The sequence below is a fragment of the Desmodus rotundus genome, chromosome 2 (genome assembly GCF_022682495.2).
Source record: "Desmodus rotundus isolate HL8 chromosome 2, HLdesRot8A.1, whole genome shotgun sequence".
Taxonomy (NCBI): domain Eukaryota; kingdom Metazoa; phylum Chordata; class Mammalia; order Chiroptera; family Phyllostomidae; genus Desmodus; species Desmodus rotundus.
In genome coordinates, this window is record NC_071388.1 from 206,319,457 (window position 1) to 206,343,060 (window position 23,604).

The following is a 23,604-nucleotide window of genomic DNA, read 5'->3' on the forward strand; positions in this document are numbered from 1 at the left end:
CCCCTTTCTGGAATATGGAGTTGCTTTGAAGGGGGTCGGGGAGAGGCTGACCCCACCGGTCCGGGGCGTATGCAGCGCTGATTGGTGGAAGCAGGCCATAAAAAGGAGCAAGAACTTGAGGTCCATGAGCTGGGGTTCTGCTTCCCAATGCCAAGGGGCGTTGGGCAGGTAACTGACCGCATGTCACCTCCCGATCAGCCTGGCCTGGCCTGTGCATGTCACCAATGTGCTGGTAGATGAGGTGACATCTGCAAGTGCCCGAAAACTCCTAAAGTACAGCGCAGGTGTCAGCAGTTACTACTCATCAAAATAAACGTGGACTTTCTGCTCACAGAGACGTCAGTTCATTCTGCAAAAGGGATGGGAGCTCGTTCGGTCTGGTCTCTGGTGACCTGCTGACCCTCCTCCGAAGAAGCACACGGCATTTCCCTGTTCAGGATGGTGGGCTAAGGCTGCAGGATTAGAAGAGACAAAGTGCCCAAGAAAGCACTCTGTCTACGGTGAAATCAAAGCTAACGTCTTTGTTACTTTGTATTTGTTTCTTCATTTATTTGGAAATCCTTACCGAGCGCTTAGTCAGGAGCAGGAATTGGGTGTGTTGTTGAGAATGGGTCCCCGAGCTCCAGGACGGACAGGCAGTCATGTTATCACCAGCTGGCCTCCCCCTTCTCCTAACCCATGTCATCGCATCTGTCCGTGTGTTTATTCAAGTCAGGAAACGCGGACGGGGTGTTTAACGTATGCAGGAGCGCAGGAGGTGGCCCCTGGCCACCTGCACCGCATCGCACCCTCCGGTGGGGCAGAGGGAGGAGTAGACCAAGTCAGTGCGGCAGCTCGAGGTCAGAGCCATCTGGGCTTGGAGATGGGAGCGGGGTGTGTGGGCGGCTGTCCCCAGGGGTGGGGAAGGGCCCCAGGGCTGAGGCCAGGCTGGCAACTCCACCAGGCCCCCAGGATGAAGTGTCACTTGTGTATGGTCTGGAGCTGGCACCTCGCCTGCAGACCAGCCATCTCCGGTGCTCTGCGCGTGTGCTGGTGCCGGCCCAGTCTCTTTAAGACTTGCCATCAGGTGAGTGCAGGGTTTGAGGTGCAGCTGAAACCCTGTTCCCAGGGTCACACCCTCAGTTTATCACAGTGCGTCCTCTCCAGCCTGTGCCAGGTTCTGGTTCTTCCCCACGTGGGGGGCCTGGCTGATTTTCCCTCATCTTTTGCTCCCACATGCCATTTCAGGGGAGCCAGTGCTGCACGGTCACTGTGGCAGTGCAGGACTCGGCTCCTCGGCTAAGTATGAAGGTGACACCATTGGCTGGTGTCCAAGAAGACCCTCCGTTCTGTTGTTCAGAGAGTATTCTTGCACATGAAAGGCGGCTCCCAGGGGGCACATTCAATTAGAAGTTAACTGATGCTATTTTTAAGTGATGGGCTTTTCGCTAAAAATAGGCATAAGTTATTTTTGTTATTTTAGAGCTATTTGCCAAAGAATCAACAATGGTGCTCACCCTACTGCTTCCTCCCCACTCCTTAGTGTCCTGCGGCTCTGGGTGAGAGCTCCAGATTAACTGGAAGTGGTCCATTCTTTCCGGGCTGCTTTTCTTTACTCGTTTTCTTATCTCATGGTGTTGACTTGGACTGCTCTTCTGTGCCTGTCCTTCCAGTAACTTCCTATTCACAGAGACCTGATGCTCCCACGGACCTAGGTCTTTCTGCCTGGCACTTATGATTGTCTTAAAGTCTGCAAGCGAAGTGGCTTGGTCAGTGGGCATGGTCCATATTTCCAATTGAATTTCTAGAGCGGTTTTATATACAATAGCTCTCTGTCCATGAGGGGAGTGCCCCTTTGACCCCCCCCACTTCCATATGCTTGGTAGCCTTGCTATTTAAACATCATTTTGAGACTCATGCTAATCCCATGAGGAATTAAAAGTACCCACTTAGGATGCCTACGGTGGTATCTGCCATTTGCATTCCTTTGGCTCAGAACTTACTGTGCCTTTCTAATGGGAATTCATCAGAGGCCACGTTTTAGAGAATTCACCCAACTGTAATTTTAGGGGTACTTCCAGAGAAGGCAGTCAAACGTCCAAAAGTACTTTCTGACGTGAGTTTTTGGCCAGGCTGCTTTGGTAGAATTACATCCACATGTGACAGAAGGCAATCATTTTGACACTGAAGTAGAGAGCAGGAAAACATAATGGCCTAAAGTGTAGGGGTTTGGAGTCAGAAACACGGAATAGAGTCCCGCCTGCCCACCTCAGGAGCCTGTGCTCTTGTCTCCCTGAACCTGGCTTCCTCGTCTCTGAAATGGGACGTGGAACCTGCATCTGTCCTTATGAGGACGGCACACCACGTTCCTTTCCAAAGCGTGGCACGGCGGGAGTGAGTCTTCAGAACTGGGCCAGGTCCATCTCAATAGTCGTGCCCATAACTGATGAAGAGGAGCGAGGGAGGGGGAGGGAAATCGTTTTCGAAGTAATTTTTTACACACCCTCAAGTTTGCTTATGTAGCCTTTGAATAGACATTATGCGTCAGACCCAAAGCCCGAGCCCACCCCCCACATCCCTTCGAGGGCGGTGTGCAGGGCAGGCTGGAAGAGGGCTCTCCCTGGGGCACATGGCTCCAGTTCTGTGCGGCCCCTGTCTCTATCCCCGCTTCTCCGTGACTCTGATTGTGACATTTCGTTCTGAGATGACAGATACCTCCTTGTCCCTAAAGCAGGCTTTGTTGGTTATTTGCAACCGAGACTATGTTTTTATCCTAACCAGATGGATGGGTAGACCTTTGTCCCAGGAAACGCTTCCTCCTTCCCCACCTCCCCCCACTTCAGGCCCCCAGTGGTTTCAAAACACTGAAACCGCCAGGGGAGGGTTGGGGCTGCCATTCTGGGGTGGGGGGCAGGGGTCTCGGTGTGTTTTGAGTATTGAACTGCCGTTGACATCTAAAGTCTCAACCATGCTGTTTTCCTCCACACTTCAGTAATCAGGACATCCAGCAAACCCATAAAAAACCAAACTGATAGCATGAATATTCAGTGACCTAGAATACTAATTATTGTCATGAATATTAATGCCATTGGACTTGCTTTTTCCTTTCCTCTTCCTCTCCGGTCCTCTTTCTCCCTCTCTCCCTCTCTCTTTTTTTCCACTTAGCCAGCTCTAAAGACGGGTCATAATGAGAGCATTTAAGAGGGAGCGCGCTCTCCGCCGTGACAGGGACCGGGTAATAAGGAGAGCTTGATTAACGCGGTGCACTTGGGGGAGAGATGAGAGGCTTCACGTGGGCCTGTTCGGGGGAGGCAATGAGACACCGGCGGCTCTGTTGCTGCTCCCGGAGATTAATGAGGCCTAAGAGTGCATTAGGAACAGTGACAAAGGTTTCATCTAATGGGCTCAGTCATTTTTCCTTTGAGTGACAGACGCACAGAAGTAATTGGCTGTGCAGAATGGCAGCTCATTGGCGGTACTTAAGGATACATTATCCCCGTTGTGTGGCCCGCAGAGGCTGTTTATCAAAACTGCTCACACTGCAGACGCCGCGTCGCTAAGCTGCTGTTACAGTGGTAATAGCTATTAAAAAAAATAACGCAGCATCCAAGCTACATCCATGGTTGTCTCATAGAAACAAAGTTTTTCTTTGTTTAGTTTCAAATGGTCTAGAAAACATTTTAATAACTCTGGAGTTGGTTCCGTGTACAATGAGCTGAGCGCATCTCCGAGTTTCTGCCAGTGTGTCCAGTTTGCACGCTGCCTGTCAGAACCTCGGAACCTGGCTCCTCGCCCCATTTCTGCCCCGTCTGCTCCTTCATTTCCCACACTGGTGGGCAGGGGTTGGGGGAGCTTTGTTCCCAACACCAAGTGCTCGGACATACAAGCCGGGTGCTTGCGCTGAGTGCCTTTCCAGCAGCTTGGTAGAACACTTGGAAAGGAAAGCTTGCCTGGTTGTGAGTTACTCCCCTGAAAAATAATCCAAAAAGTCAGTATCATGTGATGATAATCCTATTCCACAAACCAGGCTTTATTGGAGTAGGTTTTGATGGCTGACTGCTGCAGGAGTTATTTCAATAAGTGGTTTTTCTCCTTAGACTACAATTTCAAGAAGGCGGCTGCGTCTGAAATGAAGACCGGCAGCGTCCTCAGCCTTTACGAGAAACGCATTCTTATTGTCAGTCGCTTCTGCAGGCATCTCTCCCACGGAGATTTAGGCAAATTTGTTAGATTGTTTCCATCATTAAATTGGAAACTCTTTGAGGCGTAGGCCATTATTTCTCTTCCTGTGTCACCCTCGCCTAGTTTTGTCAACCAGTGATTATTTTTCCATTAAGGAAATAATAGTATCACCATTGCGAGCAATGCGAGTAATGAAGACTCAGGGTGAATGCGGTTTGCCATCTTTTGGGGACAGTCCCTCCTTGGGAGCATTCTCTGGTCAGGATCTTTGGGGCACAGTTCGAATCTAAATCAAAATCACACTTTCCCATGTAAGGAAACCTTCGAGTATTTGAACTGTTCATGGAGTGTTCTTTGCCATGAGAACCGATGCAGGCAACTCAATCCTTGCTGATCTCAGTTACACACGAGGGGTGTCAGGGGCTGAGCTGTGCTCCTCTGTGGGAACAGAGGCCCCTGTCAATAAAATTGCTTTAGAAACTCTGTTTTCCTCTCGAAAACGTACGTTTGGTGAAGTAGTAGTGTTTCAGCCATTGACACAATGCCTCCAAGTGCCCCCAGTGGCCATCCCTGAAGAGCCACCGTTGGAGAGGCGGGTGCTAAGATGGCTCTATGCAGGTAGCCGCAGTGGCCTTTGGAGGCAGGGGATGCTGGCTGTATCCTCGTTCCCACACTGGAGGAGGAGAATTTAGTTGTCGTGGCTCTGCCGTCTCCAAGTTGTGTGTTGGTGCTTCGTCATCTCCACTCGCCCCGAGAAAACTTGTCTTTCTGCAAGATTCCTAGTGAGAGGTGAACCCCAAAACATCCCGGCCCACACACACACACGGCCTTCCTTCATGCCATCAGTTACGAATGTGGGTGTCCCCCAGCACTCTCACGCCCTTCCCCGGCTCTCTGTTCACTTCGAACAGGTGATTTGATGAGGACCAGAAGCAGGGGACAAGCCCAGTGAGCTCTTCCGGGGTGGGGGTGAGGGAGCCCAGTGACTGCATGGGCCTCCTCCCTGATAGGGTTAGAAAATTCAGTGGTAGCAAGAGAACTCTGCCCTCAAAACAGCACTGCCAAATCAAAGCGGATTTTGTGCAAAACACACCTATCGTGTTTATCATACAGAAGAGGAGGGGTGTCGCAGAGGCGGAGCCATTGTGCGCGGCGAAGGACAGCACCAAGCGATGGAGTGGGGTCGTTGGGGGCACGCAGCCCAGTGAGGACCTGGAGGACAAGCTCTGGGTGCCTGGGACTTTCTTCTATGAAAAACTGTTCACTGCTCCTTCAATGCAGTCACTGTATTTTCTTGTTTAAGAGGAATTCCTGAGTTTCATCCTGCTTTTGTGTAATGTTGTCAGACCTTGGTCTGGGTCACAGGAACGAGTTTGCATGTGATATGGTAATAACAAGAAATGGGTGGTAGCTGCGTACGCGTCATGCTGGTACACGCCACACACAGCATGGATCTGTGGCAGGTGGTCCTGAAGCAGGTGAGCGATTCAGGTGAGAGAAGGGCAGGCCCTGCTCAACAGTGATGAGCGTGGTGCCATATACCTGCACAAAGCAGACTCTGTCTTTGGAATAAATATTCAAATTCATTTCTAAATATAATCACTTAAAGGAGAACTTAACTTCTGCGCTTAACATTCTCACCTGGAATGGCCCCAGACGGTGCATGTCAGCCGTCGGGGGTGGGGTGTGGCCTGGCAGTGGGATGTAGGCGGGGTCCCCGGCTCCTGCTCACCCCTCCTCACTGTCCTTCTAGCAGTGCCTCTGACAGCTCTGCCGTCACCAGCCATCCTGCCTTGGGTTTTGGGCAGACTGGAAGCGGCAAGAGTGTCACGAGTTGGCCCTGTGCTCAGCTCTGTGCGCTGGGTGTCTAACAACCCCTCAGGGGCACGACCGTGCGGGCTCACGCTGAGCAAGGAGGACCACACATTCAACACAGACTCGGGGCAAACAGCAGCGACTTCCACGTGAAGACACGCCGTGCCGGGGACGCATGAGTAAGATGCTCCGACTTTCCACTAAGAGAGTCAGACAAAATTAGCAACATGGCCCTTTTAAGCTTTTACTGAAAACTGAACTACGGAGGAAAGGAAAGCCCACTGTTGGTGAAACAGCCACTCGCACCTGCAGAGGCCTTGTGGTTTATAAAGCACTTTATGGGGTCGAAGCCGTCTGCCAGTCAGCCACGTGGGCATCTCATTACCATTATCATCATCACCATTTCGTTGTTGTTTCCATTGACAGACGATGACTGAACTGTTTTCCAGACACCCAGGTTCCATCTTTTTCAGCTCACTGCTCATTAAGAAAGTTAATTAGAAGCATGTATCACGAGTCAGAAACATGTTGGTGGTGTTTGACCCAATAATAACTCTCCTGGGATTCTACCCTAAGAAAAAACCTAGAAGCGGGAGTATCTCCTGCAGCGCTGTTGTAACGACAGGAGACTGGGAGCAGCCGAAACTACCCGGAAGTAGAGACGCAGTGATGTAAACTATCTGCATTCAGTCCGTAAGATGTTACCTATTTAAAGCTATTAGGAAGGTTAGGGAACAGTGTCGAAGATGGAAGTCATGTCAAGGAGAAGTATATTATGAAATGACATCTTTCCCATGGTGATAAGAAAAACGAATGCTATGTTTAATGTAGAGACTATTTATATGGTGGGGTTTTTGTAGACTTCTAGTGCATGTTATTTTTATATCTGTATCACTGTGCAAGATGACCTTTAAGAAACTTGGACGACAGAAGACTCCCATTTTTCCCTTGGCATCATGATTAGAATGGGGGGACGTCAGAATAAAACGAACTGTCCCCACACTTCAGTCAGCAGTGAGCTGTCACGCTCCGGGACTTGACCTCTGAGCACCGCTGCAGTGTCCTTTGTGGTGATCACATCCGCCCTGGCAACCGGTCCACGGTCCATGTGTTCCTTGTTTCCCTGGGAAACAGGAAATTACCTCACAGTAAAAGACGCACAGCAGCCTGAGACACACGAGACCCCACCTCGGTAGCAGGTGTGCAGAACAGCACCGCTTCACACACAGGCACCACCCTGCACGGAGTCCTGGGCGCCTTCCTCCTTAAGAGAAGGAACTGAACGTGTGCTTGGAAAAAAACCCTCTTTGCCTGAAACCTGGGTTGCCGAACAGAGGCAGACATCTGACACAAACCTGCGAACAGGCCCGCCCACAGGTGCATTGGTTGTTTGAGCCCCTCTCTTCGTGGTGCTGATGGGAGTTGCATTCTTTCGGGGGGTGTGCTTAGAGGGCCAGCCGGATGGCCATGACTTCCCATTAGAACGACCTCCTAGGTCCCGCCCTGGTTCCAGCAAACCTGGCCTTCCCATCGCGCAAGAGGGTGTGGGCAAGCGCGGGTGTACAGGGTGCCCTCGCGCCCTGAGCTTTCTGCCTGGGCAGCTGCACAGGGATGGCGACGGGCCCATTCAAGCAGTCCATTCCGCCCGTGCCGCCGTGGGCCACCGTCCTGCAGTCGGGACGGGTTTCTACCTCCAGAGCCCACGATGGAAATGGGTGTGTGTCTTCCACTCACCCGCTGGCGGAGCCCTCTTCCTCCCCAAGTATCTCCCTGCACTTGAACCCCTACAGCCCCTGTCGCTGAGGGCTGCTGCTCTTTCTCAGGCGATTTCACCCACCAGTCGAATGCTGAGTGTCGTTTTCCCACTGAAGCCCTTGAGCAGTCAAGTCATGATTGTGAAGACGGACCAAATTGGAACGGGCAGCAAGCAACATGCATTTTAAAAGAAATGGTTGTTGATGAACCTGTACTTGGGTGCTATGAAAAGCCTGTTTCAGAGTGTATGTTAAAAAACCAGAACAGGCTATTTTTAATAAAATAATCCTGTAGCTTGAAAGAGGAATTCTGCCTTTGATGTCACTTGGTGGATGAAAACATTCTTGCTCAATAGAAAACCGGCGTCTTTTTCATGCTTGTTCGAGATCAGTTCAGGCAACACACTGCTGTGCATTCAGACACGACTGCCGAATTCGCTTTGAAATGCAAATTGTTTAAAGAAAAATAGCATATGGTGGAGGTAAATACCTTTTCAAATCAACTCGTACACTTCAGGGCTACACAGAAAGCTAAAATTATTCTGTGGGAAGAATCTGGCGCTTTTGACCCAGGGAAGCCTCGCTAATCAGGGCACCCCTAAGCACGCACATATCCATATCAAGGGGAGCCCAGCCGGGATTAGCCTGGTAATGGGGCCGCCCCTGCTGGTCCAGCCAGCGGCCCCGTCCGCGTGTGGGGGTATGAGGGACCCGAATGCGCCGGGAAGCCGGCCGTGTATGTCATGGTGACAGATAACGTTGCGGGGAGATACTGAGACAGTACCAGAGGTGCTTTCGTGACACCTGTGGACACCAGGGTCCCACACTTTGGAGGGCTGGGCCTTTCTTTGGGACTTAATGCTGATGAAACTGTCTCCCCCACCCAACCTCTCAAATTCACAAACATTCAAAGACCTTTTTTAGCTTTTTTTTCGGGGGGTGGGGGGAGGGTAAATATTGATACAATGTCCACATAGAAAGTGCAGAACCCTAAGTTGTATCTGAGTAAGTGCAAAGTACATGGGGGGTTCTGCACACAGTGTACAGGGACTTACAGAGTCTTCCCTGAGCTGCCCAGCAGGTGCCATCCCCCTGCCCCTCACATCTCCTCACAGCCCTGGTGGTCCTCACCTTGTGTTTTGGCCTCTGCAGACTTGTCCGATCCTTTCTACAGGGCTAAGCTGTAGCCTCCCTGAGGACAGGGACTCCAGCATTGTGCCCGCCAGCAGGGGCTCACTGCGGCAAGACAGGGAAATCTGGGGAGGAGGGTAGGACTGGGCAGCTCTGACTTGCCCTCCTTGTAGGGAAGCTAGCTTGCCAGTTTCCTGGATGCCGAGGCTGCCGGGTCGGGACTGATGATAGTTTCTTACCATGGAAGCAGTGGCTGGAGGGTTGGCACCGTCCTGCACCAGCTCCCCTGGGCCAGCGGCCACGAGCATGCTCGGGAGGAAGTTGCAGTCAGCAAACCCAGTCTCATTGTTGGACATAAGCAAGCCTGCCCTGGGATTATCTCCACAATGAGCAGATCCACCCTCCTCTGGAGGAGGACGTTGTCTCTGTCACCCAAGTGGCTCACTCGGCAGACGGTCCTGAAAAGATCGTCAGAAGAAATGGGTGCCCAGGCCTGAAGATAGGAAGAAATGCAAGGCCTGGCTGAGGCTCTGTCTCCCAGCTCCGAGTCTTCTCTCTCAGCCATGCAGACATAATAGGATGTCAGGGTACAGGAGAGTGGCGGGCGGGGTGGGGGGTGGCGGTAAGCAAAGTGTGAAAGGTATCCCTGCATTCTCACTGCCACCTGGTGCTCTCCCTTGGGGGGTGGCAGGTGTCCCACTGGCTGCTTCTGACATCCCCGTGCCTGTTGACTGTGAGTTAGAACCAGTTGTGAGACCTGCTGCCACTTTTCTAGGAAAGAGGACATTCCAGTCAGGCTCTGAGTCCCTTCTCCCTGGGACGGACGGACAGGCCTGCAAAGACAGTAATCCCTGGGCTGGACCAGCAGCCCTGCCCCCTGACACACACCCCAGCTTCAGGTCTCATGTCTCAGCCACACCGGGAGATGCAGGGGTAAAACAGGTAGGTGTGCAGGTGGCAAGGGGCGGGAGTCTCTCCTAGGCATCCCTGGGGCTGTGGGGCGAGGCTGGACCTCTCTCCACCAGGCGCTGCACCTGGCCCCATCGACTGGGCCACTCTGCTGCCCTGCGGCCCTGTAACCCCAGTCCTCCCAGCCACTCTGTATTTACTTGTGATGCTAACGGCCAGGGAGCAGGGGCTCGGGCCTTTTGTTAAACACATGCTTCTACCTAACCAGGTGTAAGAATGGGAGGTAACTAGTCAGTGTAGCAGTGGCTTCAGCCCTTCCTGTCCTTACGGACTGTTGATGGCCCTGTGACTTCCAGACCCCCAGCTGTCCACCCGACCATGGGGGCTGCGGGGAGGGGAGGCCTGGCTGGCGTGGCTGCTGCCTGGGGCTCAGTGGGAACCCTGACAGTGGTCAGGACAGTGTGTAGATGCCACCGTGCGTAGGTGGTCTTGATGGGAAGCTCTCGGCTCTCGGGAGGGCAGGGAAGTCATGGCTCTTCCCACAAACCAGAGCTCCAGGTCCTCGGCCTGAGAGGAACCCGTTCGTGTGAAATGAATGGCCATTCCAGGGGCAGCGTGGGCCTAGAGTGCTTTGAGAATAAAGTGATCTCAAACGCACGTCTCCCTTATCTGCTCAGAGGTATTTTCAAAAGAGAACACTCCCTGTGTGGTCACACAGAGGGCAGACATTGCTGGGTGTATCTCTATTGAACAAAACAAAAGATTGGAATCAGGGACAGTATGACTTGACCAGTGAATGAGGGAACTTCATTCAGGCACAGAAACAGGATTACACAGGAGCCTTTGCTGGGCGCGTGTGTGTGTGTGTAAAAATAAGGTTTACAAATTAGGACGTAAAATACAGTAGTTAGACTTTAAATTTGTAGTTATTAAAAATATTCACGAAGCATTTGGGGGTAGTTGGTTTCTCAAAGTTAGACCACCGGCCCGGGACTGCTCCGGACAGCGACCAGGCTGTCCAGAGCCAGCGTGGCCGCTCCACGGTGCCGTGGCCCGGTCTGCGACCCCTGCTTTTTCTCCGCGTGCAAACATGTGTCGTTACGTATTTATAGCTACAGGCAGGTACCTGGGTGTGTATCTCCAGGCTGTGCATTTACAGCAGGAGCTATTTCTTACCCTTCATAGTTTTTAGTTTGTTTTCAGCTAAACAAACACGTTTCCGTACTGTTGCAGAAAATAACTTGTTTATGTTAGTTATTTGGTCTTGTCTTATTTGATTCTCAGGCAAGTTTTAACTGAAGTTAAAATAAAGTGGGTATGTCATGCAATAGAGATTTAGTCTCCTGAGGGAGAGTCAGAAATGTTTTACTTGAACCCTGACTGGTGTGGCCCAGTGGGTTGGGTGTTGTCCTGCGAAGCGAATGGTCGCCGGTTCCATTCCCAGCCAGGGCATGTGCCTGGGTAGAGGGCCAGGTCCCCAGCTTGGGGTGTGGGAGATGCACCCGAATGATATTTCTCTCCCTCTTTCTCCTTCCTTTTCCCCTCTGTAGAAATAAACAAAATCTTAAATTTAAAAAAAAAGTGTTTTACTGGAGATGAGAATCCTTCTGTGTACCTTTTTGGAGACTTTGGAACTTGTGGTACCCAAAGACCAGGAAGCAGGAGGGCAGGTGGCTGAGGGCAGTGGGCGAGGGGCCAGTGTGTGCCCCAGCCTTTCCAGTGCAGACTGCAGTCCCATAGACAGACGTGGGGCCGGACAGATGGCTCCCACTCATGATAGTCCGACCCACAGTTTGTCAACTTTAAGATGGTCCAAAAGGGACCCACTTTCCATAGAGACTGCACGGGCCAGCCTCGGACGGCACGGGTGCACTTACACGGCAGGTTTTCCCAGTAGGTGCGGCAGATGGGTTTTCTTAGTAACTCCCTCTAACTCGCTGCATTGTGAAAATGCGGTGCATGGTAGATACATGTACAGAATCTGGGTTAGTCAGCAGTTTGTGGTATCAATAGTAAGCTGTATTAGTAGCTAAGTTTTGGGGGAGTCAGAAGTTATGTGGACTTTTGCCTGCATTGGGGGTTCAGCACCCCCAAGCCCTGCATTGTTGAAGGGTCCACCATACTTTGAGTCTTGAAGTTTGGTCTTTCCCAGGCTAGTGGTACATGATGTGATACTCTCGTGGCTCTGGGCGGCTGCCGGGAGAGGATTCTGCGCATCTGTGGTTCACGTGATTGTGGGCGGACGGACAGCCGTGTGGCGCCCTGGAGCCCTGCAGGTCAGCTGTGCTGAATGTGTTGTGGACTCCCGGGGTTTTCGGTGCCGACGTGCAGCCCCATCGGACGCGGATGAGTGTGTGTGGTCCGCACAAATGCAGGCCCGGGGCTGCCAGACCGTCTCACCTTTCAAGTGGTGCTGAGAGCCACAGATTTTTTTAGATGAAATCTCCCAACTTCAATTTATGAAAAGAAGTTGTTATTCTCTAAGCAAAACAGCTCTGTGAGCTCAACCCAGACTCGCGGCCCCACGTCTGTGGACCTGTTTTAAAATGTTACCCCCAACTGTCCCTGTCTGCACCTCCATGTTGCCGAAATGCAGACCTGTCGTCTCTGTGGGGTGCGGCAGTCGGGGCTTCAGTGTGGTTGCGGTCAGGAGACCCTCTCAGGCCGAGGGCCCACAGAAGCAGCTTTCTGAAGGATTGCGCAGTTTGGGGGTCTTGCGCAGACTCTGCAGCAGCAGTGTGCCATCCTGACGGGCATTTCTTTACCTCTGTGATCCCCCTCTGCCTCCTGAGGAGCCAAACCCCAGAGCTGTGCCATCAGCAGGTCTCAGGATTGGGCCTGCACTTAGAATGCCATGTGACAAACAGTGAGAAGTGCGAAAGCCAGCGGGCCAGCCACAGGTGCGTGACCAGCATCGTCGCAGTTTCACATGAGAGTGGACATTCGGAATCCATCCTCCTTTTTCGACAGTGCACGTGTGGCCCTGAGGTGAACTTGTCAGCCTAAGACGAGCTCCTTGTCGGGTACCTCTGTGGGGACATCTCTCGTCCCTTAGCCAAAGTTCAGGTGGACCGGACTGTCCCACGTGCGTGGCGTGCTGATTCCTGGAGGCTGGCCTGGAGTGGACAGTGGCCAGTGCTCTGCCCTTAAACTGTGTTGGGAGGCTGCGGACTGTGGTCCTGGGGAGCCGTGCCCCCAGGAGAAAGGTGTTTGGGCTGGAGTGCCGTTGTGGCCCCATCAAACCCCAGGCAGACAGTGAGTCACTTCTGGTTTTTCACGTGTTCCGGCCTGTGTGCCTGAAGCGGGGTGGAAGGAGGCTTTGTGGGCGGGTCCCCAGACTCAACTCGATCGTGGCTCGCCGGCATGAAGGGGTGCTGCAGGGAGGAAAGAATCATCTGCTAGACTTTTCACCCAGAGGCAGGTGTCCCCGAGGGCCATCCGGGCTTGAGAGACCGGGGCTCGGCAGTGGGGCACAGTTTTCATTGTTGTTTCCCCCAATTCTCTGTCTTTTCATTTTCCTTTCAACCACCCTAGAAATGATAGCAGCGCTCTGAAGCTTCCACCTGCTGGGAATGTGGACAGGGCCTGGGAGCCCCGAGATCGGCTCCAATTGCCGGGTGTGGGGATCAGCACCCCCACCGGGAAGAGAGGGCCCAGACCCACACCCTTCGGTTCAGAAGGGTTTCTTTTCAAAATGGTTGAATACATAATTGGAAACTTAATTGGTTCTAAGCTAAAACAGTTGGAGGGAAGTTTTAAAAAAAGAAACAAAACCCTAGTACCTTTGAAGATCTGCAAATAGACCCTACAAACAAACCCGCCAGCAGCAGGTGTGGTCGGCTGAGCTTTAGAGGAAGGGACTTGATTATGTTTTTGAGCCCACACTTGGTGTGACCAGGTCACTGTTCACCATGGTTCAGAGCAGCTGGTTCCAGTCACCAAGCACACATCGGAGGCACCCTCCATTACCGTGCTCCTGCGCTGTGAAGCGGCTACACGGGTTTTTCCTCCACTTCATCTTTTACCTGGTTGAGGAGTCTGCGTTCCTTTCCGCATCGTGTCTAGGAACTTTGATTGTCAATCTGTCTTCACTGTGGAAGCAGTCCCCCAGCCCCAAAACTGACTCCCAGTCAGCAATCATTTTCACATCCCTCGATGCTGACACTGGGGCTCCTGGATGGCCCACTTTGCTGGCTTTTCTATAAGGGGGTCTTTTGCCTGCTTCTCGGCTCCCTCCAGAGATGGCAGTTGTGCTGTGCATCTGTCTTTGGGGCTGCTTTGGGTGTGGTCATCAGAGGTGTTAGGCCCCTTCACCAGGGTTTGCCAAGCGCCCGAGGTTCACTTCACCCTCTTGCTCCTCCCAAATATTGATTGGTGCAATGCTCCCACTTCCATATGGGCAGGATGACGACTCTCGCCCACGGCCCACTGAGTGGCAGGTGTGTGGGCCTCTCCAGACTAACTGGAGCCAGTTTCTGGGGTCTGCAGTCCAAGGAGTGTTCACCTGACTTGTTTGTTCCTAGGGACTGTCACTAGTGCGTCTGGGTCTCAGATGGCCAGCGGCGTCAGCCTGGGCTCCTTCAACAGCCGACCAGACGGCATGCAGCAGCGGTCCTACTCCGTCTCCAGTGCCGACCAGTGGAGTGAGGCTACAGTCATTGCAAACTCGGCCATCAGCAGTGGTAAGAGAGGACTCGACCCCACGGCCAACTCATGGCCCTCAGGTGTAGGCCAGGGGCTGGACACAGCGCCCCAAGCTCTCTGCAGTCCGCTCTGCAGGCGGCACTGGGGGCAGCGTGGCCACCCTGCACGTCTCTCCTTCCATTGTTGAGCGTTTGTCTGTGATGGGCTGTGTCACCCATGTCAGCTCATTTGTTCCCCTCTGGGGCAGGGAGGAGTTAGCTGTTCACACCCACTTGACAGATTGGGAACCTGAAGCCGAAGGCAGACAGGGCAGGAGGCTTACCCAGGCTCCCGGGACCCAGTGGCGGCGGGGCTGAGAGAGAACAGCAGTTTCCTGCCCCTGGCCACGCTCCCTGCACTGTGACCTCTGCCCCCTGTGTGGGTGCTCCTTCTTTATCACTTGGGGCGTTTTCCGCCAAAGGAAAACACATAATTCATTCTCCTCCATTTTCCAAGATTCCTGCTATATCCCGGAGATCTTGGAGGCTCTCCCCACTTTTCTGTGGGGCCAGCCCTTTGGGAGATACATGTGCAGCTTGGAGACTGTCCTGCCATGTACGAGGGAGTACCCCAAAAAGCCCTGCGTGCGGCCTTGCCTGTGGCGGCGTGTTGTGGCCTGTTCCCAGTGGTCGAAGGTGCCCTGCCATTGTACGCTGTCCGCCAGACAGGGCTGGAGTGATGTCGGCCTAGTGTTCTAAGGCACAGGTGGCAAACACAAGGCCCGCAGGTCGAATCCGGCCCTCCATCTTGTTTTATCCAGCCTGACACCTTGCTTCTACCCTATTGAAGAGCAGTTACATTTTTACAGTACTAAAATTACATCCGGCCCTTTGAAGGCAACCGCAAGGCTGACGTGGCCCCCTGGTGAACATGAGTTTGACACCCCTGTCAAATACACAGCGTCAGGCCTTCCCTAGAGACTCAGCGGCTACCGCTGCTGTGAACACCATCGGTATTTCTGGTGGCCCCATGCCCAGTCTTAAAGGACATCCCCGGACCAAGCAAGGAGGAGAGGTGGAGTCCAAAAGGGCGGCCCTCACAGGGCCGGGCCAGGAGCCCAGCCCCCGCGCTGCGCTCACACGGAAGGCCCCGCGGGAGGTGGGGAAGTCACCTCCGCCCTCTCCCGGGACTCTCGCAGGCCTTCTGCCCTGCGTCAGAAATTGTGAGGGTCTGAGAACACTCCGTGGAGGGGCTCCGACGTCACTGTAAAGGGCTCCCTTGTGGTGGGACCTGTGTGCATCCACAGCTGTCACCAGTCCCAGGAGGCCTGGCTGGGCCTTCCCCTCCCACACATCGGTGACACAGTCACTGCCCACCCCCCACCACTGTCTCGGAGGCCTCGGCAGGCCCCTACCTCCGTGAGGCTCTGAGTCCTCCCAGCTGCTGCGTGGGGTCCTTTCCCTCCGTGTGCACAGCACACCTGAGCTCCATGTCCCAAGTATCTGCTGTCATCAGAGCTCCGTGCTGTGGGAGGAGCCTTGCACTGCCAGATATGTTGAGACGCATTGATTTTCCCATTAGTGTGACTGGTTGGTAGGGTTTATTCTGTCGCCATCTCTCTGTGGAGGAGTGCACCTGCGTGGGCGGGTGGGAGGACCTCGGGGCCTGAGGCATGCACCCCTCCACAGCCCGGCCTCCTGATGCACATCCCCTGAGCGAGGGGCGCCCGGTTTCTTGTTGACAGCCTGGTCAGAGTGCCGGCTCCCCCGCCCTCCTCCTCTGCCCTGTTCCTCTGGCTGCGGGGTTGCCGGTGGGAGATAGGGGCCAAATTCCTGACAGCATCACCGCCACCTTCGCCTTCCCTGCGTGGAGCATCTTTGTAGGAAAGGTGTCGGCAGCAACACGTGAATCTGAAATCCATTCTGTTTGAGCATCACTCTGCACAGTCAGGTCCCTGATAACGGCTCACTGCCTGCCTTATCCTCCCCCCGCAGCTCTTTGCATCTGCTCACTCGTGTTCGCGGTCGCCACGCCACCGCATCCTGAAAAGATGACATTTCCAGACCCTGGGTCTTCCCACGGAGGTTGCTGGCGTTTCCTATGCACGCATACGTACCAAGCACCTCTAAGAGAGTGAGGTCGCGTGCCTGTGGACGCCGTTTGTAAATTGACAGAGTGATTCCTCGTGTATTGATGCCCTCGGGTCACCGTTCTTAACTCATATAGCCGTCTGTTGGAGACTGGTTAAGCTCCCCGACATGGCAGGGCTGGGGCCCTGAACACGGGAGACAAGAAACCCAGGTCTGTGGCCTGGTCTCAGCCGTGGGTCGAAACTGAGAGAAAGCCAGGCTGAAACCGCGCAGGCCGAGTTAACCAGGGAAAACTTCCCAAAGAGCATCAAACCTGAGCAATGCTTAAAGAGCCAGGTGGACTTTTTTGTGCAGAACCACAGGAGGAAGTTGTTACCCACATCGAGGCAATTTGGACAGAGAGGAGACTGGGGGAGGGGTGAGAACAAGGAGCTGCAGCAAAGTGGGAGGTGGGAGGTGGGAGCCGGGGGGTGGGGAGAGAGCAGAGCCCAGAACTGCAAAATTAACCAACATCTTATTTTAACACGGACAGCTGACATTTTAAATAGCAAAACAACAGAAGTATTGTTCCTACAGGTTTTCAGGGTTCTTCCTTCATGCCTGTGGTTTCTAAGGGCTGATGGAATGTCGTGCCAGCCACTGCTGAAAGGGAGCCGGGGGCAGTGATAGTGATAAGAGCCACTGTTCGTTGGGGCCTTCCCCTGGACCACTCCGTCTGAGCCTAGGAGCAGATGCTGCTGTAGGCTGGCTCTGCCTGATGGGCAGACACTGGCACAGAGAGATTCAGTAACACTCGTCCAGAGTCACATCCGACAAGGGCAGAGATGCGGGCTCAGGTGGTCTCATTCGAGACCTTGGCTGTACATCGGAGGTGCTGCCTAGACAGGTGGCAGCAGCGTCCCCTGGGGGTAGACTCTCAGACCCAGTTCAGACCCACTGCATGCAGAGCAGGTGGGGCTCAGCACCGTGCATGGTAGCTAGCCCTCCTCGGACAGATGCCGAAGCTTGAGCACAACCCTCTTAACTTCCACTTCTCAAGCTGGTCTGGGACCACGTGACGACGGGCGGCCCCTGGGAGCTGGCTGCAATGCAGAGCCCAGGCTCCCCGTGATTTACTGGATCAGAGCTGCGCATTACCAAGATGCCTGGGCTATTCTTCAGGTTCCCCTGGGGGTGGAGAAGCCCTGTCTGCCTGTGGTGGGGGTAGCGTCCCGGACACCCGCCTTCATCAGTTACGCCCAACGGCCAGACCCAAGCCTTCTTTAATGAACACCAGGGCACGGGATCTGACAGACGACTTCAAGAAAGCGCGTTTGTGAACGGATTCCAAGACCTCCACTCGAGCACCAGCGTCCCCTTCCGCGCGTGGAAAATGGCCCCAGAAGACACAAACAGGATGGAGCGCTTTCTGCGGCGCTTTTCCTTTTTAAGTGGCCGTCCATCCAGACCCCGCCCTTTTTTTTTTTAATCATTTTTTATCTCTTTACCCTGAGTCTTCGGTTTGGATGTTGCCGTCATGAAAAGCTTGCGCGGTGCTAGCAGCAGGGACACGAGAAGCTAAGCAGCTTTTGAATTCAAATGCCCATGAATCAGTGAATATGCTTTTATTGTAAAACCTAATAATAATAACAACATTGAGATCCCATTTTTCTCCCGCCCGGTGTCCGCACTAAATTAAGACTTTGGCTCCGGAGAACTTTTCAAAGTCTTCCCCACTAGACGCAAAGGTGCCTCAGGGGTTTCTGTCTTTTAGCAGCTGTGAGCAACTCCTAATGAGACAGATCACTTTGTAGTGCGCGAAACCACAAGACAGGAGGTTCTGGTTAAATTAGGGGGGGAAGAAAGGGAGAAGCCGTTCTGTGCCCTGGAATTCCCCACTGCTTTACGACCACGACCGCTCTAAGGTTTTAGATTTAAGTACCTGCGGTTTAAAATTAAATGTCTAATGTAATTTGGCGTCGCGAACATGAGGCCGCATCTGCCCTCGGAGAAAATCCAGACAGCTCCGTTCAGGGTTTCAAATTGCCGTCTGCAGCTTGCAGGCAGCACGGGCGGCGGGGCCCCCCTTCCGCAGAGCGCCACATGTGGCTCCGTGTAATTTTTTAAGCGCAGGGACATATTCATCTTGGGCCTCTGCATTGAGAAAGGCCGTTCCCATAGTACATGAAAAATTAATTTTTTTACATTTTTTCTCACTCCCCTAAGTGTTTGACAGAAGTAATTTTTGCAGCGAGAGAGAATAAAAACTGGTGGCTGTAAATCCCTGTCCGGGAACCTCTTGTGCAGATTCTTTATGGACCCAGAATTGATCTGCACGTCAGAACCTGTTGTGGCTCCGACTGTTTATCACCGTAATGGCAGCGGGGAGCCCACGCACTCCAGCTTATAATCCCGGGTGAGAGGGTTGGTGTTTGCAGGCAACGGGGGCAGCGGAGCTTTATTGACAGATGCAGAACAATTACCTCTGCAGCCACCATTGGCCGAGGGGGTTCTGAATCTTACTGGGAGTGTGCGGGGGTATTTTTTTTTTTTTGATTAATCATTTTCCCTATAGGTAATTCTCTCTAGAAGTGCGAGGCCAGGGTTAGCATCGCCGTGGGGAGCAGGGGGAGACTCCTGGGGGTCATTTGTAGCGTACTTGGCCGTCAAAGCTCATTCCAAGGCTAACCGCCTGTGAGATGCATCACACCTGCGCTGGGGCCCAGTGCGTGGGAGACTCGGGAGTACCAGCCTTGGCCCCAGGGCCTTAACTGTGGCTGCTGCCGGGACAGCCAGGCCTCCCCGCCTCCTGACTGGCAGGTTGTTCTGCGGGCCCCACCCCTGCGCCGATTGCTTCCTTCTGACTGTTCATCTTCTTCCACCCTGACTGGCCATCGCCGTCAGCATCGCATTGCTTCAAATGACTCTCGAGCAGCCCGCCTCCACCAGGCCATTGTCCAGCCTTGTCAGCATGTAGTGCAAACCCATGTCCATCTTGCCTCTTGTCCAGGGGGAAGGTGTGTGTGCTCACACGCGCTGCCTTCAGGCCGGTACGTGCCTGCCTTCCTGTCAGTGCCTGTTTTCGGCAGACACTGGATCACAGGGCCGAAGCCTTTGAGGTGCTGCTCACTGTGAGGTATTTTTCCCCCTGGAGGAGCATGTTTCTGTGTGGCTGTTACCAGGACAGCTGAGAAACACAAGTTCCCACTGTGGCACCGCCTGCTGTTTCTCCCTCCCTGCAGAACCAGCCCTGGGGCGGGGTGGGGGGCCAGCACCCTGCGTTTGAGATTCCCAAGCACGTGCTTTGACTGTGGGTCCCCAGGATGCTTGCTGTCGGTCCATCATTTTTAACTTTGACGTTCTGACCACTTTGTTCTCTCCTAGGACAGTATACTGACAATTTTAGTACATGACCAGTAGGTGGTGGTAGTGTGATCCTCTCACCAGGAGACTTAGCCTGTAGGAGGGTTTGGGGGGGCAGGGCAGGGGGAACCCACCGCATGGGCTGTCTAGTTGCTATCTGCCTCTGTGTGAGGCGGGAGCCTGACTCCTCACTCTCATTTCCTGAGAATCATCATCCCTATGTGATCGCAGAGGTTCCAAAGGGCTGAGAAGGTGAAGACCACACTTGCCCCAAGTAGCTGGATTTCAAAGCCAGGTCTATCTGATTCCAGAGCTTATCACACGCCCCCCTCTGCTATCTCCGTAGAGAAATGGATACTTCACATTAAAACACCATGTTACAAAGTTGTTTATGTTCTTATAAAGCTTGCTTTTTAAGGGCATGGACTATAGATAGACTTGTTCCCTCATCTTGCTTATCCTGAACTTTCCTTTTATCGTCGGTTCCTCCCAAATCTTGGCTCGTGTTCAGAAACCCTTCCCTGGGGTTTGCCGTCCACCTTCCGCTCCGCTCTGTGCTAAAGGGCCCGTGGGCTCTCATCTCTCAAAGCTGGGCACTCCCTGCCTCAGCCGCCACGGTCTGTTCCCCTCACCAGCTCGTCGCCTAATTAAAGGGATGACCCCGGCCCCTCGCTCGGCTCGGAGCCCGCTTTCTTTTCTCCACAGCCGCCGATGAGAAAGCCGGCACCTCCTAGGGTGACTGGCCGCAGGGGGTAAAAGGTATGTTTTTCTTCCTCCCAATCAGACTTTTTGTTCTTTGTACTTTGTCTCCTTAGTTCCTTCCCATCAGCTATTTCTAGCAGCAGGTGCTGGCCGGGGGGGGCGCTGCCCCCAGCGTAGGATCTGGGGGACCGCATTTCATGCCTGCGGGCCAGCGGTTCTCGCCTTCCTGGCAGAAGTCGGGAAGTCCTTTAAATCAGATGGCTGAGGGGGGTACTGCCGCCAGCAGCCACAGCACCCGGACCACATCTCTGGGCCCCTCCAGCCCTTGGCATCTTCTCTAGACCAGTGGTTGTCTAGGGGTGATTTTGTCTCCCCGGGGGGCATTTGATGGTATCTGGAGATGTTCTTGGGGTGTCACAGCAGGAAAGGGGTATGTGCTGCTGGAATCTGGTGGGCAGAGGCCGGAAATGCTTCTAAATAATTCTCAGTACACAGGACTGCCCCTCACAACCAAGAATGATCTGGTCCCAAAGGCCAGCAGGCCGAGGCCCGGACTCCCTGCTCCGAACCACGAGGGCTCGGCTCTGTGGTTCCTCCCGGCCACCATCTCTGCACCCCACTGTGAGTTGATACCCTTCCCAAAGAGAAGGGAGCTTGTCTCCGCTCCCGAGAGGGCTGCTGCTGCCACCCGAGTCAGGCCCTATGCTCAGTGAATTGCTCAGCTTCGAAGGCCATCCCCAAGGCCAAAGACAGGGGCTAGCAGCAGAGTCCTGCGGCTCCTGCTGCCTTTGATGGTGTACATGACGCCCATGGAGTGCTTGCCCCTCGGGAGGAGAGTTGCACCAGCCCTGTTTCAGGCAAGGAAACTGAGGAAGGGGCAGCTGCATGCACACAGCAGACTAGCCGCCAGGGCTGCACCCGTACCAAGCTGTGTCTTAAGAGTCACTGTGCCGTCCTCATTGCCACCAAGACCTCAGACTGACGGGGATCCCCCTGCTGGGGATCGGATGGCCTTGGCTGTTGGGCCGGGCTCCTGGTGCCAGTGTGAGGTCACGTGGGTGGCACACGGGACAGGCACCATCCTGACCACCCCCCACGTGTGAAGGCCACAGTGCGTGTGAGGCTGACGCAGTGAGAATTGGACATAAGTAACCTAGGGAGCCAGTTGCACATGCGTAGGGCGGGGTGGCCACCTTGGTCGGCAGGCCCAACACAGCACCTCTGCCCAGATGTTACCAAGAGTCACTGAGTGGGAGGCCCTGGCCACTGCGGCTCAGCTCTGCCCAGACTGCCCTGGGCCTGCGGGGTTCTCTTGTGGGGCCAGTTTTTCCAGAAGGGCGTAGGTAAACTGGAAGCTCTCCAGAGCAGGGGGCGGGGAGATAGGAAAGGGTCAGAAACCCACATCACATGGGAGGGACTGAAGAACTAGGGTGCAGGCTCCTGGCAGGCTGGAACCTGGCTGTGCAGCCTGCCACTATGGTTCCTGGGGCAGGGGGGGCCGGGGCCCTGGAATGCTCCCCAGGTGTTCACATCTAGCCAGGGTGGAGGTCTCTGGGGGTGCGAACCATGTGCGTGAATGGTGGTCATGAGTGAGAAATAGAAGTCTTATTTTGTGTATTTCCAGAGAATAGAGCTAGGAGCGCTGAGTCCAAGTTCCAGGAAGGACGGTTCTGAAACAAGGGGCATGAAGCAGTCTGATACAATGTAATGTTTCAAAATGACTGTTTTAGATATTTGCTCTGGCATTCTCTACTTTCTCCCTCACCTGGCGGCCCTCAGTTGTGTGTCACCAGGACAATAGGAGTAGGACTCACCCGTCTTCCCGCCCCCACCCAGGGCTGCAGTGTCTGATCTACTGCCCGTGCATTCCTGTGCTCGTGAAGGGCCGTCCCCACTGGCTCTACACCCAGGGCTGTGCTTCTGCAGTTACCCGTCTCCGTGCTGCCCCAGCGCAGCCTCCCCAGCGCAGCCTCCCCAGCTGTGGGGTCATTCCTTAAGGCGCGCAGGCCCACTTGGGCATCTGTCATCCTGCGTGGTGGCTTCTGCGGCATCTCTTTCCTGGCTTGCCTTCTTCCCACACTTCCCCAGGCCACTCTCTGTCCTCACCGGCCCCTCTCTCTCCAACCCATGCTGACCTGCCCTCCACCCAGCACTGAGCAAGCGCTGTCCTCACCCACAACCAGACTGGCCACGCGTCAGTCCTGGAGCCCCGTGGTTCCCTTTGGCATCGACCTCTGAGCAGTTGCAAACCTGCTGACCAGTTTGTCCTGCTTGAACTCTCGTGGCTCCTGTGACGACATGTTCTCAGGGGCTTCCTCCTGTCACCATTCTCTGCTAGACTCAGTCACTCAGGATGAAGCCTTCTCCCCTCCCTGCACACACTCCTTGGAAGATTCAAGTTCATATGCCAGCCTTGACCTCTGGCTCCTGCGTTGAACTTGGAAGGTTTGAAATGCACAGCTCACGCTCAGTGCATTCAGACCAGAACTCCAGATTTCATTCCGAAAATCTGCATTCTCACCAGCCCTCTCCCACCTGCCCACCCCTCCCCGTTTATCCTCAGCAGCTCAAGCCACAGTTGCCCCTGAGCCGCCACCACCCCTCACTTCACAGGACCAGTGCATGTGGTTGGTGCTCTCCACTCGACCTTCCGGAATACCCACTGGGCTACCCCTCCCTCCCTCCTTCTCCGGTCCCCCAATCCCATTGCCGCTGTGCCTGATGGGTCCTGGCTCACCTCCTCTTCCCCTTGCCTTCCTAAAGGACGCCAAACTCCTCCTTGACAAACGGAGATCAGTGAGATCTCCGGCTCCCAGACACGATGCTCTAGCAGCTTCTCCTGCACAGAATATGCTCCTGATATTTTCTGTCTGGCTGCTGAGGCCCCTGCTGGCGTGGCCCCTGATGCGTCTGGTGCCCCGTCTCCCACCCCTTTCTCATGTTCTGTCTCCATGGCTTCAGTCCCCGCTCTGCTCAGCTCCTGCACGCCCACACCTTGCCAGATGGCCCACGTCCCAGGACTTCCTCTTCTCCGTACTTTATAGAAACCTAGCTTATGCGGTCCACCTGTTCGTCCC

The 23,604-nt window shown here is 54.1% G+C and overlaps 1 protein-coding gene across 9 annotated transcripts in view; it reads left to right on the forward strand.

The window, feature by feature from the left end:
• Positions 1–23,604, forward strand: part of AGAP1 (ArfGAP with GTPase domain, ankyrin repeat and PH domain 1) — a 409,905-nt gene that overhangs the window by 281,056 nt on the left and 105,245 nt on the right. For all 9 annotated transcript variants that reach the window (XM_045197998.2, XM_045197999.2, XM_024564316.3 and 6 more), the window contains one exon: positions 14,294–14,452. In XM_045197998.2, coding sequence (XP_045053933.2) covers positions 14,294–14,452 — 159 coding nt within the window. The remainder of the gene's footprint in view (positions 1–14,293; positions 14,453–23,604) is intronic.